Source organism: Perissodus microlepis, chromosome 2 (genome assembly GCF_051167445.1).
Source record: "Perissodus microlepis isolate ML-2025 ecotype Zambia chromosome 2, ASM5116744v1, whole genome shotgun sequence".
In the NCBI taxonomy this organism is placed as follows: domain Eukaryota; kingdom Metazoa; phylum Chordata; class Actinopteri; order Cichliformes; family Cichlidae; genus Perissodus; species Perissodus microlepis.
Genome location: NC_140462.1, coordinates 32,963,076 through 32,982,671, shown reverse-complemented (window position 1 = coordinate 32,982,671; position 19,596 = coordinate 32,963,076). Strand labels below are relative to the sequence as shown.

The 19,596-nt window shown below is 41.4% G+C and overlaps 1 protein-coding gene across 2 annotated transcripts in view; it reads right to left on the bottom strand.

The window, feature by feature from the left end:
- The window catches only part of LOC146393005 (storkhead-box protein 2-like), a 46,894-nt gene that overhangs the window by 12,326 nt on the left and 14,972 nt on the right, over window positions 1-19,596 (bottom strand). Inside the window, exons 1-2 of one of the 2 annotated variants that reach the window (XM_084908622.1) lie at window positions 16,300-17,961; window positions 12,044-12,196 (exon numbers count right to left, since the gene is read on the bottom strand). In XM_084908622.1, the coding sequence (XP_084764748.1) occupies window positions 12,044-12,176 (133 nt within the window). In that variant the 5' untranslated portion in view covers window positions 12,177-12,196; window positions 16,300-17,961. Of the gene's footprint in view, window positions 1-12,043; window positions 12,197-16,299; window positions 17,962-19,596 lie in introns of those variants that run through there. The other variant, XM_084908615.1, reaches the window with a different exon arrangement.

Below are 19,596 nucleotides of genomic sequence, written 5' to 3'. Positions count from 1 at the left end.
AGGATTTTTATTAATCGTACTATGTTTAAAAGCAAAAATTCCCTTGCCACAGAAATGTTATTGTTTGGCCCACACGTGTACACTAAAAGCTTTAAAGATTGGTTCCAGAGTGAAGATTTGAAATAACTTCAACGTCAGTGAGGACAGCAAAGGTTTCATTTTTCAATATCAATATCAAAGGTATGTACCTTTACCCCCTTTTTCAACATCAGCCAGTATTTCTGACTAACGTAATATTACTACCTGCTAACCCAGAACAGGTTAGTGGTATTTTACACTTTCAGTGTTTCCAGTCATAGCAAACAATAGCGTCCAAGTCTTAAGCCACCCCTCATGTCTTTACTAAGCAGAAAAGGTTGCAAAGCCTGTTTATTTCAAATTAAATGGTGCCGCATTTGTGAGGAAAGGCATTTGTGTGTTGAGTATGTGGATTGTGCCCATGAAAATCTTCTGGTAATGAACCACATGAATGAATCCAGATGAATCTGGTTCATGACAGTATATTTCTCTGAAAGTGCTGTAACTAAGTTTAAGGATAACATTTCTTCACTGTTATGCTCTTCAGTGCCATGTGCCAAAACATCCTCACTGGGTACGGCTTTGGGTACTGTGGCTCCATTAAAAAACAAAGTGTTAAATCAAAAGCACTCGACTTCCTGGTATGACTCTAAAAAGTCCACCTTAAAGCAGATAACCTGTACCCTGGAGAGGAAATGGCATCTCACTAATTTAGATCTTCATTTAGCCCGGAAAAAAGTTTATTGTAAATTGTAAAGCTAGGACATCTTACTATTCATCACTGATTAAAGAAAATAATAACAGCCGCAGGTTTCTTTTCAGTGATGGAGCCAGTCTGACAAAGAGGAAGAACTCTGTTGTGCCAGGCACTCCTTTAACCTTAAACAGCAATGACTTCATGACTTCAGCGGCATCCAGTACTACTGATCTTTACAGAGACTCTATAGTTAATTTCAGTAATCACTTCCTAAAAAAAACCCATCAACATGAAGTCTCAGAAGACTGCTCAAAGAAGACCTACTATTAATAAATGCTTCAATCTTAAATATGATCAAACTGTCACTACTGAGCTACGCACCACATGCCTTTAAGGTGGGAATTCATATCCATATCGCGGTATAATTTGAAGCACGTGCGGTAACAATATGTATCGCAATATATTCTTTTCTTCTGTATAACGTATTTTCCACACTGTAAGGACTTAAAAGCCTTTAATTTTCTCAAAAATAGAGAGTGTGCCTTATGTATGAATTCTGGTTGTGCTTACTGACCTCAAACCGATTTTGGCTGCAGAAATCTGTTAAAAAATGTTTTAGTACAACTTTGGTAAGCAGCACTGCTTGATGGATTGTCAGAGCATTACGGCTGCCGTAGTGAGGAGCTTCGCGGAGTAATCTGGGTTCAAAAACTCCGTCCGCTTCAGGTCCCAAAGTCAAAGAACACAGTGAGTTAAAAACGGTCTAAATTCTTTCATCTTTAATAAAATGATCAGTGTTGCTGCTTTATCAGGTGTAACAATTAAGTTTAACATCCAGGCATCCATGAAAACAGGATTTATTAAATTTAACGGAGTTAGAAGTTACCAAGAAGTTAGCTCGCTAGTTTCCACCTAAACATTTCATACCATGTTCTGACAGAGATTTTTGAAACTAATTAAAACGTACAGCTCTGATATCACTTCCAACATAAATGAAGACAGAAAACTAAACAGCAGTGGCGTTTGCAGGGTTACTGAAGTTGGACTACCTGGTATATAATGTTGTGCTATGTGATCGCTAGCAACACAGCTATGTTAGCATAACATTAGCACAGTGAAGCTGGAGGATGAACGCCAACTTTTTTTCCACTCGATAAAAGTTAACGTGAGGGATTCTGGTGGTCAGGGACAAATGCAATCGCATAGCAGGATGCTATACACGGGCCAAACTTCAGTCAAGAGAACAACTGAGATCATTCATCCACAATACGAGGTTAGTCATTAATATACTGCAACAACATGGGAATAGAGCAGCTGCGAGAGAATTCAACATTAATGAACCAATGGTACGGAAGTGGAGGAAGCGCAGTTTTTGGCTTTCCCCATATTTCAAAAGTGCTTCATCTCTTTGCTATGACTGTCGCCCGCCATAATTTGCAGATGATAATGGTTGTAGCCGCTGTGATCATGCTTTTGACCAAAACAGGCGCAGCTTGATGACATCATCAACATGCGCTATCGCGATATAGTCAAAATCTCTATCGTTGGCCAAATTTATATCGTTTCTATCGTATATCATTTATATCACCCACCCCTAGTGGGAATAATTAAACAGCTTGATCCAGCTGTCTGAACTAATTATACGCCAATCTACAAAGTTCCAGTACAGAATCAGCAGCGAAGATTACAAATCATCTTCTTATGGCCTCTGACAGTGGAAGCAAAGTCACTGCCTTTCTCTAAAACCACCCATGGTTTTAGAGAAAGGCAGTGAAGTAGGCGTCCCTGTCAGCCCTTAGGAATCAAATGCAGTCTTCTACAGATCTACACTCAAGGTTTGCAGGATGATATGCTAACGGCTCTCTACCCTGACAAAACCGCACACAGCCAATCTGGTGTCACAGGGCTGCTATGAGTGAACACCATGAGTATTAAACACCATGAGTATTACTTTACCCATTGTAAATAACCAACATCATCATCAGTTTAAGTTTATGGACTGGTAAACAGCACAGGAAAATCTGTTTATTCTTTTTGGGTTACAAAAATATACCCTGGAGTGAAAAGTGATTCTATGTGAATCCTCATGGGATTTTCTCTGCAGTTTTTTTTATTGATTTTTCTTCTTTGTTGCTTACTGTTACTTTTTCTTTCCGTAACTAACCCCTCAATCTCCATGTTTCTCTTTTCTTTTTTAGCATCTCCTTCACTCACTCCTCTACCAGTCTGGAGTTATTACTGTCAGTTACATCATAGCAGCTTTTCACTGCATCCAGACTGATGCAATACAAGATAGACTGCATGCACAGAAACAGTGAGTGTTTGTTCAGCCACCTCAATCGTGCTAAGACGATGACCAGGTAGCGAGAGTAATAAGACACATCGTGAATCGCTTGAGAAATTTCTTTCTTGAATTAGGAGGGGTTTAGTATGTTATGGTTCAAAGAAAAATGTTTCATAATGCATGGTACACAATATGATGAACATTGCTGAAGCAGTGTGGGATCGTCTTGACAGAGAGAACAAAAGGCAGCCAACATTCAAAGAAGAACTTCAATAAGCCCAGAAAACTATTCCTGGAGACTACTTAAAGAAATTACAAGAAAGCTCACCTAACAGAGTTCAGGTGAGGTTGAAGAATAAAGGTGGTCGTACCAAATATCAATTTTCAAGCTAATTAGAATTGTACAAACTTTTACTGCCTTATACACTACCGCTCAAAAGTTTTAGAAAACCCCAATTTTTCCAGTTTTTATTTAAAATTATGCAGTTTAGTTCAAGTTCAGTTCAAGTTCAAATTTTATTCGCCACATGCAGTGGCAGGTTGCCCTGCAGTGGAATAAACCTGCCCCCGACCTTACACACACAACACAGACATCACATGGGGATACAAGTCAGAGAGCAGTTGCGTTACAGAAAAACCACTGAAATGTACACTACAATGGGAAAGTACAAGAGGAAAAAAAGAGACCTCTACTCATGCTGGGCTATAGGAGGACAGCATGAGAACAGGAAACAAAAAACTCCTCTGCACAGAAAGCACATAAATGTCCACAGCACAACATCATGGAGCACGTGACCAGCAACAGGGTTGGGTAGGGGATAAGGAGTAATCCCAGGCAACACAGCAGCCATCCTGCCACTGCGCCGACTCTCCAGCGCGGGCCCAGACCCGCCTCGTGTTCCCAGGAGGATACAAGCATCGAAGGCATTGGAAGGGGAGGGGGGATGAGTGAGTGCTTATCAGTGTAAGTGTATGTGTGTGCGTGTCCATAGTTCAGACAGTGTCCTTCGCCCTGCCAGGCTAAGTAAACAGTCTTCCAGCCAACCCAGGTGGCCTTGCATAGAGTGGGAAGAACAGTCAACACACAGTCGTTATCAGGGAGTGCAATGTCTCATTGCATTTTGAAATGAAAGCATAGGACACATAAGAAATTAGAGTGAAATAAATAAATAAATAAATAAATAAATTGTGGAATCAATTTATAGACTAAACTTCGACTCATCAAAGTCGCCCCCTTTGATATAACAGCTGAACACAGCCGTGGCTTCTTTCTACAATAGAAATAAAATCTTCTCCCATATCTGTAGCAGAAGTTCCCATGAATGTGGACCTTGTAGGCTGCTTTGCTTTCACTCTTCTGTCCAGTTCATCCCAAACCAGCTCGGTGGGGTTTAAGTCTGGAGACTGTGCTGGACACTCCATGTTTCCAAGCTCACCATCTTGTTCTTTGTTCCTGAGGTGGTTCTGCCACAGCTTGGACTGTTTGGGGTCTTTATCCTGCTGTAGGATGAAGCCCTGACCAACTAGGTGCATACCAGAGGATCCTGCATGGTGCTGCAGAATGCTGTGGTAGCTGTTCTGGTTCAGGGAGCCTTTGATGGTGAAGGAAACTGTACTCACTGACACCTTGACTTTCTTTGCAGGTTCTCTGTAGGACAGACCTACATTTATAAGGGTTATGATGGTCTGTCTCTCTTCCACTGTTAATTGTCTGTTTCTTGCCATTTCTGTAGCAACACTCTACTTTCTGCAGTACAATACTGTTCAACTGATGCTCACGAGGGTCTGGTACCACAGTGTGTTCAACACTGCTTTTATGCAGACAAAGGGGGCTGGAAGTAATCTAGAAAAGTTGGAACACCTGTAGGAATTAGTAGCACCATCTTTCAAGGCTTAATCAACCTCCATTGCTGCAGAGCAGATTTTAAATTGTTAAGGGGTGTCGAACTCCAGGCCTCGAGGGCCGGTGTCCTGCAGGTTTTAGATCTCACCCTTGGGTAACCTTATCTTTGTTTTAAAACTCTCACAGTTCCCTTTGTACCATTTCAAGCTGTTCATTGGACTTGAACGACTTGAACTGCAATAAATAACTGGAAAAACTGGGCTGTTCTCAAACTTTTGAAAAGTAGCGTATATTGTATTTCCATTAATGTGTGCACATTCAGTCATTTGAGAGAGTCGCAGAATAGAACTACTACTCTTGAACATCAAAAGCAGTGAGTTGAGGTGGTTCTGACATCTGACAAGATCCTCCTGGGCGGTTCCAGGCATGTCCTACAGGGAGGCCCTGTGGCAGACCCAGGACATGGTGCAGAGATTATATCTCTCACTTGACCTGGGAACGTGATAGTCTTCTCCTAAATAACCTGGAGAAGGTGGCTAGGGAGAGAGAAGTCTGGACCTCTCTGCTGCCCCAGTCACCCAGCCCGGATAAGTGGGAAGAAAAACCTGGGTGATGTGTTTCAAAGAATCTTTCAATGAATGAGAATGAGATCTATTCAACTCATTTCAATTCAGTTTAATTTATATACAGCAAAATCATCAAATAACAGTCACCTCAAGGTGCTTTATATTATAAGGCAAAAACCCAACCATTCATTCAGCTTCATTCAATCATTCTGGCTGGTTTGGAGGTGATCAAATGCTCACTACACTCAATGACAACTTCCTGTTGTGTCCACAATTTCGACACTCGGATCTCAGACTGAGGCCGATGTCTAATTGTTCCTGATAAATTAAAGTGATCAGTGCTTGTAGGAAGAACAATCAGAACAATCAGACATCGGCCTCAGTCTGAACTCGGACTCTACTTCAGACTGGGCCGACAGCACCCAAGCTGAGATTGTGAGACGCCCGTTATTGTCAGGAACAGCAATCACCTCCATCAGCAAACAGCAGAGAGCACCCGGAGGGCGTCCATATTGTTGCTGTGGACTTTAAATAAGGCATGTTTGAAATGTGTAGAAAATGTGACAGTAACAGTTGTTCCTAACCGAAAACCTTGGATGATGAGTGGAGTCCAGGCTCAGATCAGAACTTGAAACTCGGCCTTCAGGCTGAGGGACAGGTCTCTATACAGCAATGCAAGAGCCAAGAGGAGGGGCACCAAACAGGCCAAGGTGGGAGGCAGGAGGAGGATATAGGGCCTCCTCTACAACAATAACCCCCTCCAGGTGTAGAGAGGGATCCAAGAACTCATCAACTCCAAAGGCCGGAGCCCCCTGACCCCCAAAAGCAGCCTCAAATTCACAGTGGAGCTCAACACCTTCTTTGCTCGATTTGAGACCACCCCTCCCCAGCACCCTCTACCCCCCAATTCCCCACCACCAACCCTCTCCCTCAGGAACATGAGGTCAGGAGGAGACTGAGAGCGATGAACCCGAAGCATCCCAGGGATGGTGGTTAAAGCCTGCGTGGACTAACTGGCAGGGATCCTTACCAGGCTGTTTGATATCTCCCTGACTCATGCCATGGTCCCCACCTGTCTGAAGGCCACCACCATCATTTCCATCCCCCAAAACACTGGCATAGACATTGTCAATGACTACATACATACATAGTCTTCACGCCTATAGACATTTGAGTGGATAGTGTCTCAGCACACCACCTGCTCCTGGATCAAAAACTTCTTCACAAACCGGCCTCAACCAGTCTGACTCTGCCCCCACATCTGCCTCGCACTGTCACTCAGCATCGGATCCCCACAAGGCTCTCAGCCCCCTAGTTTGGTCTCCTACTGCCAGGGTTTTTGGTACACAGGGGCCACAACTGAGAACAGGAAGGCTGCGCAGAGGATAATTAACACTGCCCAAAAAATCATTGGCTGCCATCGCTAGATCCTCCCGTCTCAGGAAAACCAGGTGACCCGCTGCACCCCACCCACCACCTGTTTGAGCTGCTGCCCTCTGGTCAATCAAGTCCCACACCTGAGACTCACTAACATCTATTCTGTTTTAGCTATTAGCAAACTTACAGATGGAATAGCAAACTTCCTTTAATGTTTAAATCTGAAAGAGGACTGCAGCTATGACAAACCTGGCAACCTCAGCAACCTTTTAGTCTAATAGTTAGCAACTTTTCCAGTAGGGGTGGGCGGTATAAACGGTATATAGTAGAAACGATTAAATTTGGCCAACGGTAGAGATTCTGACTATACCGCTCTACCGCGATAGAGCATGTTGATGGTGTCATCAAGCTGCACCTGTTTTGGTCGAAAGCATGGCAGCGGCTACAACCGTTATCATCTACAAATTATGGCGGGCGACAGTAACAGCAAAGATACAAAGCACTTTTGAAATATGGGGAAAGCCAAAAACCGCGCTTCCTCCACTTCCGTACCATTGGTTCATTAATGTTGAATTCTCTGGCAGCTGCTCTATTCCCATGTTGTTGCAGTATATGAATGCCTAACCTCGTATTGTGGATGGATTATCTCAGTTGTTCTCTTGACTGAAGTTTGGTCCGTTTACAGCATCCTGCCATACGATTGCATTTGTCTCTAACCATCGGGAACCCTCACGTTAACTTTTATCAAGTGGAAAAAAGTTAACGTTCATCCTCCAGCTTCACTGTGTTTATGTTATGCTAACATAGCTGTGTCGCTAGCAATCACGTAGCACAACATTATATACCAGGTAGTCCAACTTCAGTAACCCTGCAAACGCCACTGCTGTTTAGTTTTCTGTCTTCATTTATGTTGGAAGTGGTAGCAGAGCTGTACGTTTGGATTTTCTCAGAAATCTCTCAGTCAGAACATGGTATGTCATGTTTAGGTGGAAACTAGCGAGCTAACTTCCTGCTAACTTCTAACTCCGTTAAATTTAATAAATCCTGTTTTCATGGATGCCTGGATGTTAAACTTAATTGTTACACCTGGTAAAGCAGCAACGCTGATGATTTATTTAAAGATGAAAGAATTTAGACAGTTTTTAACTCTTAGTGATGCCGCAGTGTTTGTTTGACTTTGGGACCTGAACCTGATGGAGTTTAGGACCCAGATTACTCAGCGAGGCTCCTGACTACAGTAGCCGTAACGCTCTGACAATCCATCAAGCGATGCGGCTTCGTAGCAACCAAAGTCGCACTAAAACATTTTTTGACCGATTTTTGAGCGCCGTGTAGCACATAAAATCGGTTCAAGGTCAGTAAGCAGAACCAGAATTCATACATAAGGTGCACTGTCAATCTTTGAGAAAATTAAAGGATTTTAAGTGTGTCTTATAGTGTAGAAAATACGTTAAACAGAAGAAAAGAATATATTGTGATATATATCGTTACTGCATGTGCTTCAAATTATACCGTGATATGGATTTTAGGCCATATCGCCCAGCCCTATTTTCCAGCCTCTATAGTGTTTAAACACATATTTTTAATAGTTATCAGTCTGGTTTTCAAATTTTTTTCTAGAACTGCCGACCAAAGCAAAACAAATGTCACGACACATTAACAATCTGTGCCCCATCTGCAAGGATCCTGTGTCCATCTGTGTGGCCTGGTCCAAAATGCTGGAAACCACTGCTTTAAACCAATCAAGAATAGCCAAGGAGACATCTTGTTGATACATTTGATTAACATCAATGATGAAAACTGGCTTGAGATGATGAGAAAAGTTATCCCATATCTGGAAATACTTTTGTTACAACAGTTGAAATGAGTAATAATAACATCACAAGAAAAAACTATTTGAACCAGAAAGCTCACATGGTCACAAAATGTGACCCTGGTACCACTGTCACTTGGATGACCCATTTTAATGGGTGCCCTAAAACCAATAAAGCAACAGAATTTATGAGACATTGATCGGTCACATTACCTCTATTGGGCTGTGCTATAAAGGGTTTATTCTGCTGTTAAACTTTTTCCTTACCCGCCCAATTTTCACAATCCAGATTATCTTGTATCTATCCTGAAATCATTCCATACTGTCATGGATGCAACATTGCTGAAGCCTCACTGATATGTACTGGTCTTGTCCCAGTCTCGGTCAGTTCTGGACAGAGGTTTTTCACTCCCTGTTTAAGATTCTCAATGTGAGCCTACCACCTAATCCCCTAATGGCTCTCTTTGGAGTGGATGAAGTGTCTCTGCTGGCCTTTAAGACAGGCGCTATTGTTCTGTTCCTTGTTTGCCAGGAGGGCAGTTCTAATGGAAGCTGCCCCTCCCACTCAGAAAACAGTGGTCATATGATCCCACGTCTTGTTTAAAACTGCAAAAAATAAGACATGCACTTCAACACTCTACCAGGAAATTTCAAAACATACCAGGTCCTTTAATGCATTTCAAGATGTATCTGACTTTTTCAGGTGCATTTGCTTTTGCCTGTTTGCAGCTCCCTCATGTCAGGTGTGGAGATACAGTGTGCAGATTTAGCGTGCAGTCACAACACATTAAATGTTGCCAATTCAAACTGGTTATTAGGACTGTGAAAATGTGGGAATAACAAAGTCTGACGTCTTCATGCATGCTCAATCATCCGGATAAGGAAAGCCCAAAAAGTTGATTCTGTGCATCTGGACGTTTTCAGTGGGAGAAACGTTTCGTCACTCATCCAAGTGACATTTCTTTAGTGTCTCTGGTGACTGAAAAAGCTACGTCCAGATGAACAGCATCAACTTTCTGGAATAAAGCCTGATGGATTTATTGACTTGTTTATGCTCTGCCCAGCTCTGCTGATGTTGTATTTCTGGTATTCCAAATGTGTGTTGTCAACAGGAAAAGTACTTTCTAGCAGACAAGATTCGCAGTACACACTCGTAACATGGTTGAGATGTTTTTTCCTTTTCTTCTGTAGTTTTTACATTTTCATTTATCCAGTCTTATAAATGCTGATGCTGAGATTTCCCCAAATGTCTAATATCAACCAATTATACTGGCCAGCTGATAAATTGCTGGGGCTCTAATAAAAACATGTCACTATAGGAATATATATTGACTATATTATCTAATTTGATCTAAAATGTTTCAAACAAATTGCCTATAATAATAATGTTAAAGAGACTATAAATAACGAATAAATAATAAAGCAACAGCAATTTTCTCCCTGTAATTGTTGCATGTGCAACACAGCAGAAGGATGAGGATGTGTAGACCTCATGTGTCGGGTCTGTGTTACCACAGGCCCCGCTAGTTTAGAGACTTATTCCTCATGAAGAACACAAGACAAAACAGAACATCTTCAACCGCTCTTTAACTCGCTAACGAGGGAAGCCTTGGTCAGAACCAGGCAGTGGAGCTTAATGCTCCTCACCTGTCTCTGGCCCAAATCCTTCAAAGAGCAGCTTCCTCGCAGCTGTTTATTGACATGACAGTTACAATACACATCACAGCACAAGCACCTCCCACTGTAAAACCCCCCAATGGTTCTAAGACAAGGCACTGTGTGTGTGTGTGTGTGTGTGTGTGTGTGTGTGTGTGTGTGACCTCCTGCTCACCAAAGGAACGTCTTTGATCGTATTTCTTGAACTAAGACTTTACAAATTTAAGAAACACAATGACAACATTCAACAATTTGACTTAACATTATGTACAGAGTCACAGGGACTATGCTGGCTGATGCGATCATTAAACCAGACATGGGAATGTGTACAAATTTCCCACAAATTCTCAAGTTAATAAGTCAATAAATCTCTTGCATGGTAACTTTTCTGAATTACAAATGCTTACCATATTACAAGCCAAAGGTAGCATAAAGAAATACATAAGTAATGCTCCAAATAACTAAAATTCCATAACATGCCTTATGACAAAAACTGAGGAGACAGTTGCAAGACAAATAAACACTTTATGCCTCATTTTTAAAGACATAATGCAGATAAATCCGACATTTTTCGACTGCTTAAGAAGCTGATTAAAGTAAGTGACTCTTGTTGCCACAACCCTGCTCATAAACAACACTTTCTGAGCTATACCGGGAGTGTAGAGACACAGCTGTGTCATACTTTACTACCACATCGAATCTCACTGTCCACCTCACTGAGACAATAGACAAATTTGGAGCGTATGATACAGTCAAGTCATTCTGCATGTGTACAGAAAAACACTGGAAAAAAGTGGAAGTGAGTATAACTGGGTTTCAGGTTAACTGTTTTACACCTTAACTGGTTAGATTTGCTTACATGTTCCATTCAGGAAAAAAATGCATATGGAAAATGGAAAATGGAAATATTATCTTTTATTTTGGATGTTTACATTATTTTATTTTGCCCACAGGAGCAAAATTATTTCACAAAAACTACCTGGGTCAAAATTATTAGCCCCCCTGATACTAACAGTCAGTTGTGTATCCTTTGTGCTAGATAAAAGCTTGCAGTCATTTGTAGTAGTGTTCAACAAGTCTCACACACACATCTCCTGAGCAATCCCAGGTCCCTTCTGTTTGGTGAATCTCTTGATCTTCAGTTCAACCAACAGATTTTCGTTGGGTTTCAACTCAGAGCTTTGTGTAGACCAGTAGATAACGTTTACTTTGGTTTTCTGAAGGTAGTTCTTCACCATGAGCAAAGTGTGTTTTGGGTCATTGTCATGTCGGAGGACAAAGTGATATAAAACTTGGGCAGCTCGGGTCCTCTACCAGAGGCCTGAGAGCTCGAGGGTCCGGTATCTTAGCTGTTCCCAGGACTGCGCTCTTCTGGAAAGAGATCTCGGATTTTGTTCTTGGGATCTGCTGGAGGAGCCTCAAGCTCCCAGGTCTCTGGTAGAGGACCTGAGCTTGAAGGATAAGGACCGCCCCACAGCGGCGAGGGGGGATATATCACTGACACATTTACATTTTTAAAAGGTTAACTGATAACAAGTTTGGGGTGGAAAACCTCTTGGAATTGCATTTAGAAAAATGCCAAATATTGCACAGGCAAATCTTTAACACTTGAGATAAAATGACTTATCCTCACCTTTAGAAAGCAAAAGAAATATCAGACACTTCAAAATGTAGTGTGAGTGCTTGGATAGATTAAGGAATAAGAAGGTGATAAGAAAGTTACTTGAACCTGTAACTGTGATTGAGTAGACAAGAGTTTACACACAGTGCTGACTGAGGCTGGTGTTACCTGGAAAACATGTCTGCAGGTGTTCAGTTAAGGCCTCCTGAGTGACAGGCTTATGGGCAGAGTTCATAGCAGAGATAGCCAATAACAAAACCTCTCCCAAAGGGATGAACTGTGATTGGCTGATGGGGGACATACTGATCGGTGACACATCACCTGTGAAAAGACAGAAAACGGTTAAGTGACAAGTTTCCTAAACTGCACAATACAAAACAAAACACATCTCAGAAATATATCAAATAAAAAGTCATGTGTCTGGCCAGCTCTTCAGGCTTTCTGAAGTCCTGTGAAAATGTGTCTTTAGGCACTGCATTACCATCCTGTCACCAAAACAGATGTTTTAGTTGAATCTGTGAAGTATCACCAAAGATAACACAGTTTGAAAAGTATTTTTACACCATCAGGTGAATCCCAAGGAGCTATTAGCCAAAAACTTGAGGTGTCACTTTTAAACACTTGAGGAAGCTGGACAACCGGAGGCCAAAACAAAAAAGATTAAGCAGCAAGCATAAAATCTACCTACAGCAGAAGAGTATCTCAAAGTCATGTCATTAAGAAATAAGAAAAATCCAGCAAAAACCTGAAACAGAGAGATTTATCTGCCCCTTCAGTTGATCCATTTGCTGTTGACCAAAACTTTGTCAGAAATGGTTTCAGCGGATCAGCAGCTACCAAGAAGCCATTCTTAAAGAAGGGAAACAAGGAGAAAAGGCTGAGGGGTTCCAAAATATCCGATTGTTAAGTGATGACTATGAATCCTGCTTCCAAGTCCAAACTACTCTGTGTTTATTAAGGCTGTTGTGTTTTTAACATGTTTTAATGCTTTGTATCTTCTTCCATTTAATCTAAACAAGCCACTAAAAAAAGTCAGTGATCACCGTCGGCCTCTTTTTCTTTTATTACCACTGTTCATAGGCGGTATGTTTTAAAGCTCAGTTTTTAAAACATTACAATGTAACTATGACATTTGCAGAATACTGAAAGGTAAGTAGGACCAGAGTCTAATCTGATTAATGGTCTTTCCATGGATTTGTCAGATAATTAGGACAACGTTTAACAGAACAGAATATAGAAACTGTACTTAGATCTAACTACTCAAGGAACATCTGGATGTGTGTTACTGCTGAGAGTTTGAGCACTAGTAGTCTTTGTCCACAGCAGAATTCTCACAAAAATTAAAAGGGATTTTTTTTTAAAAAGATACCATAATAAAGATTAGAATAACACACAGGGTATCCTTGTCCAAGGATATTTTGACATGCAGACTGGAGCAGCTAGGAATCGATTACTTGGCTCTGCCTCCTGAGCAGTTAGCATTTAGCAGTTAGCTATTCAAGTTGTCTTACATAGTTCAAAAAATAATACACTAGGATAATTATTCACTCAGGTAGTGCAAATAAACTAATGAAAATAACTTTTAGGTTATTAAATCACTACAGAGGTACTGTAGTGATCTTCAAATCTACAATTTGAGTGACAACAAAATGCTTAATTCACAGGGTTTATCGATCAGGTCCAGGTCAGGACTCAGTGCAGAGAAGTCCATTTTTTTCCACACCAAACTCATATCCATGTCTATATGGCCCTTGCCATATAGACATTTCATGTTGGAACAGGAAAGGGATTTCCCCAAACTGTTTCCACAAAGTTGGGAGCATGAAATTGTCCAAAATGTCTTGGTATGCCAAAGCATTAAGAGTTCTTTCACTAACTAAGAACTAAGAGACTGAGCTCAACCTTTAAAAACAACTCCACATCATAACTGCCCTCCACCAAACGTAACATTTGACACAATGCAGTCAGACAAGTACTGGTAACTCCACACTTGTCCAGTGGTGACGTGCTTTACACCACTGCATCCAATGCTTTGTACTGTGCATGGCGATGGAGCTGCTTGACCATAGAAACCTATTCCATGGAGTCCTACGCACTGTTTGAAGGTGTGTAGCAATTTGAATCTGCAGGAGGTTGGCGACCTCTGCACGCTATGCCCCACAACATCCACCGACTCCTCTCTGGGATTTTACGTGGCATACCACTTGGTGACCTGAGTTGCTGTCAGTCCCAACTGCTTTCACTTTGTTATAATACTACTAACTCTTGACTCTGGAATATTCAGTAATGAGGAAATATCAAGATTGGAGATGTTTTTAATAATTAAATCTTGTTGAAACGGGAACTTTACTGACCTGACGCAAGTCCTCATAAAAACCTGGGTGTTGCTCTTCAAGATGCTTTGCCAAGTTTGTTGTGCTACTGTTCATGGGTTCACAAACACGTCAGCGGGAAGAATTCTGCCCACTATGACATTCCAATCTCCAGTAGAGATAGGAATTGATAAGAATTTAGCTATTCTGATTCCATTATTGATATCACTTATTGATTCAGTTCTCTTATCGATTCTCATTGGCTCCACTTTACAAGTCAACACCATCTCCAAGCGTATCAAGGACATTAAATTTGTGCAAATTAATTGCATGCTGTGTGGGCAAATGTTTGTCCATGTTGGCAGTATTTACCCCTTTTGTTGAGAACAGTGTTGGGGTCATTACCCTAAAAAAAGTAATGTATTACACATATTACACAGAACACTTTTCTTAGTAAATACTTGGCAGGATTTTTCTCCTCACAGGAGAAAGTAATTTCTACATTACTCATTACATTACCTTAGTGTTTCTCCATAAAATGACCTGACAAACATAATCTCATAATTACCATTTAACCAAATAAACCTGAGACAGTCCCACACACCAACACAAATGCCTATCCTAATGAGGACACACATACACTCTTTCTCGTAGATATGAACACAAAGCAAAGAGAAAAAACAGCACAAAGAGACTTAATTGCCACATTGGTCTGCTTTAGAAACATGAACAGGTAGAAAGGGAGACTGCATCCATTTGTTACCTGTTTAGGGTCTAGCTGCTGGGCTGGGGTCAGTGCTCACCCTGCTTTAACATCACTCTGGTTTCTTGGCCAGCTTTGTGTCAGCATGCTGTGTGCACAGAGGCTTGCAAACAGCTGAAGTTGTCTGTTTCTGTCTTGGATACCGTTCCCACTTTACCTTTACACTGTTGTCCTTATGTGCAAAAAAATTAAAGTACTGTCCATATCTCTACAAGAACCACTTCTTTCCAGCCCTAACCACCAACCTTTCAATTAGAAGAAGCCTTGATCTGCCTCCTGAACAGAGTCCACATGTTTTAAGAAGGTGCACCTCAATCATTTATTTTCAATCTTCTGCTTTTGGCAAATATTCTACCTTAAAAATGTGTCTTTTGTCACTGGAGCAGCTAACATGATGGTAAATGTGTTTCTCTACTGCTTTCATAGGCTGGTTAAAACACAAGATAGCACTGTGGAGTGTCGCTTTAACAAATAAAATAAAAATAACAACCCAATTAGATCACTACTATGCAGTTCTACTAATTCTACTAGTTCTTTTTATGAGTACTTCTTCAGGTAGTAGTGTTTATGTGCTTGTGGTAGTTTAACAATTTACACAACTCCTATCAGCACTCCTATCACTAATACTGTTTTCTCCCATGACTGCTATTGTATTTTCCAGAAGAATGAAATGACTAGCATAGCCGATAACTAGTTTTAGCCAGATCACAATCTATTAAAAGAAATACATCATTAATTTTGAGTAAAAGCATCAGCCTTCCCTAATTGTGCATCTGCTGTAGTTTTTGGTCCAGTCTGGGCAATAAAAATCACTGGTAAAGATTAGCCATTTTGAAGTAGCTGCTGTTAGCTTACAGCGCTTCTCTCTTCTTGCTACTACAACTTTCTAATAGCAGACAGGTAGGGAGACAGCGCTAATCAGTAAAATCAGAGGACAAATCATATACAGGAGACATCTTCAGAGAAAAACCAGGATGCTAAAAAAGAGATCAACGAGCAGCTGTATGAAGCAGTGTAGCTGGGTAAGAAAAGAGACAGTAGCACAGAGCAAATTACTGAACACTGATTGTTTACTGCCACCACAGTCAGAGACACGTACAATCAGCCAGCCTCCTTTGTCCACAGCACTAAACCACACCCCCTCCACTTCTAATGCTCTTTATAAACCTCCATTATCCATCTTGCAGCATGTATGCCTTATTCCTTATCCGTGTAATCTTGTCCCATCTAATTATTCTATAACATTAAACCATGCTATAATGCTACCTTTCATAAGGTAGCAAGTTGTGAAGAGGCCAGTGATAAAAATAGGGGGAGAAAAAACCAAACAGATAAAGGGAGATTCATACCTTAGCTGATATTATCCACTTCCTTCTGAAAATTTAAATCCAGCTGGAAAGCTGCGGCCTATGGCTTCTAACGTTAACGCAAATCTCTCCCCTTGCTGCCTCACACAGCAGTTCATCCTCCTTTTACCTCCAAACACACACACACTGCTCCTCCCCCTCTCCTCTCTTATTACACAGGCATCATGCTCCTCTATTCTACTCACACAGGCACAGCCCCGCCCCCACTCTTCACACACAGTGTTCAGTCAAAGGCTACCCACAATCCTCTGCACCACACAAAGACAAGGGGGTGTGACCAATCACACACTGCCTCACTCTGCACCAGTGTTTTTTAGCCCTTCCGTCACTGCATGCATGCTGACATTCCAGTTGTGGGCGGGCTACTGAGAAGGTTGCCATGACAACGTATCCCAAGTTGCTCTTTGTTGCTAATACTTTGCAGTAGACATTTGTTGCTATAGAAGTGCAGACATAGAAGTCTGCTCTGCTCTGTGTGTGTGTGTGTGTGCGTGTGTGTGTGTGTCCTACATCAATCCTTAGTGTCCTAACTGGGTCACACCAGAACCCAGCTGCAGTGCTGCAGCACTGACACACACGCACACATACAATTACAATTATTCACTCAGAGTCAACTCTGAATAAACTACAGAATAACTGCTTGCACATACACCGAAGATTTCAAAGTAAATATGTTAAACATTAATGATCGTCACATCTCTCAATTCAAAGTAGCCTACACTACAAGTATGACACTAATATGATGATACCAATTCTCTACCATGATTTTGGCTTCCCACAATTAAATGAACATATTAAGAAACACTGAAAATGCAAGCTCCCCAACAGAATACAACGCAGATGAATATTAGGCGCTCCATCACTGCCTGCACGGGGGATGCATGTCAATCCCAGTTCCTGCATGTTGCAATGTGAAGTTTGCTGGACTTGTCTGGACAAGTAACACCGCATTAAGACATACGAGAAAACTGATATATCTGGCACAGCAGAAAAACTTGGAAAATCAGCCATTGTTTGGAAATACTTTGGATTCAGCAGAACTGATGCGAGTAGAAATGATATGCAGAGTGTTGTGGAGCCATGTCTGCACCACCTGAAACTTACTCCACCACCAACATATTCTGCAGTATAAAATAATGCCAAGAAAATCAATGCAGTTGCTAACATAAAAGCAAGCATACAACACTTCTGTGCATCCATCCAGCTGGCGCAATGAAATCACCAACCAATCGCATTCCATTGACCATTCCGATGTGTGTAAATGTTGATTACATATTTTGTGGGTGGAGCCTAATTGGTGACAGAAAGTTACAGCTGTTGCTACCAGTGTCATCACTTAACGCTGATGACACCGGCTAGGTTTAAAACTAGGTTTGTTTCGTCCATTTACTTAATCATTTACCGATGCCCACTGATAAACTAAGTTTTAGTAATGGGAAGATGTTTCCTGACCTGTACTCACTGTCGGTTCAGTGGGTCAAAGATCCAACTGGCCTAGGTTACCGGGGCCCGACATATTTGTGTGCCTTGTTAAAAAGAAACGGAAAGGAAAAAGGAAACATTTGCGGCTTGCAAATCTTTAGATGCCTACAAACTTTGACCTATGCAGTCATTGTCCTCGGGATTCCCATATACTTGTTCCGCATTCACCTAGGGACCATTTTTGGCCCGAGGACAACACAAAGGACATCGAATACTGACATTTGTCAGCTGAGTTTTGTGTGCTGCAGCTGCTGAGCCAGAAGCATGGACATAAAACAGAGCTGTACAAGACGTAGGCCTAACCAAGTTTAGGTGGAGTTTATTTTCGTTATGCTGGGTACTAGCTAGCATGACGGAGTTTCTAAACAGCTGGGTGGGTGCTATGATGTTACTGATGTTGAACTTTATTTTGTTCATAAGGTTAGTTAGTAGAGTTGCCAACCATCCCGTAAAAACGGAATCTTCTCATATTCAGAGAAAATATTACGCGTTTTGTATTGAGGTGAAAAGGAACACAGTTTGAAACTGATCAATGATCAGCTGATCGGCTTTTCTCTCTTGTTTGTTTATCTCCCACTTTGCGCCAGAAAGAAAAAAAAAAAAACAGCGGAGGTCGCGCTAAACAACAGCAGCACGTTTAAGCTTGATCAGCTGTTGTTAGAATTTATTTAATATTAATTTCTAGTATCAGCTGATGTTTGCTGGAGCCACAGCTGTAAAGCTGCTGGTCATGATGTCGGTTTGGATATGTGGTGAGAGGGAAACATGGAGATGAAACCAGGAGATGTCCTTACTGAATCATCAGAGCTGAACAGGTGATGGAGAAACAGGTTTACCTTTTAGGTGACATGAATGAGTTGAAGGGAAGTTATGAACTGTTTCTGAGAGACAAATAACACCAGGATCCTTTTCTAAGTAGCTGACAGCTGGTAACTGTGCAGGGGCGGATCTAGCAAAGTGTTGCCAGGGGGGCAGGTAGGGCATTAACAGGGAGAGGGGGGCACAAAGAAATACTTTTCTTTCTTATTCTCATTTAAAATGTCTCGCTTTTAAAAAATAATTATCTGAGTCTTACAACAAACGATTGATAGATTGATACATATATACCATCAGAACAGTGTACATCACTGTAAAAACAGCATTTGTTTGCATTCAAAGGCTTTATGATTTTTCCTATAATGGCAGCCGGTCTCTAGTTAAAACGCCCGGGCCGATTTTTTGCCCCAGTCCAGCCCTGTAAGCAGCTCATCTGCAGTCTGGTGTTACCTACATCTTCCTATTCAGAAGGCAGAATTTCCGAGTTCTGAGTACAATCAAAGCACCACGACTGCAGTTTTTGTGTTGGATGTAAAAAGCGCACGTGACGCTGTGACGTAGGCCAGAATCATGATGGCGGTCAACGGCGGTCCAGGTGTGGGATTTCTCTCGTGGAAATATGCACATTATCTTTTCCTTTCTATTGGTAGGTGGCACAGTGCACTTGTGGCAAGTAAGCAAGCTAGAAGACTGGCAATCTTGCTGGGTATCCAGTTACGGAAGCAACACACTAACAAGAGAATTCTGAGTAAAACCAAAGTTACTTTCCCTAGTAACTAGTTACTTTGAAAGTAACGAGTAACTTGAAGTAACTGAGTTACTTTTAATAGAAGTATAAAGCACCCCTCCAATAGCCAAACCCATCTGTTCTCCGATTGGATTGTTAAATTTGTGATTGACATGACATTGGCCAATCAGATGAAAGGAAGAAAAACTGGGTCAAAATCAGTACTTGTAACTTGAAACTTGAGTGCAGAGTTT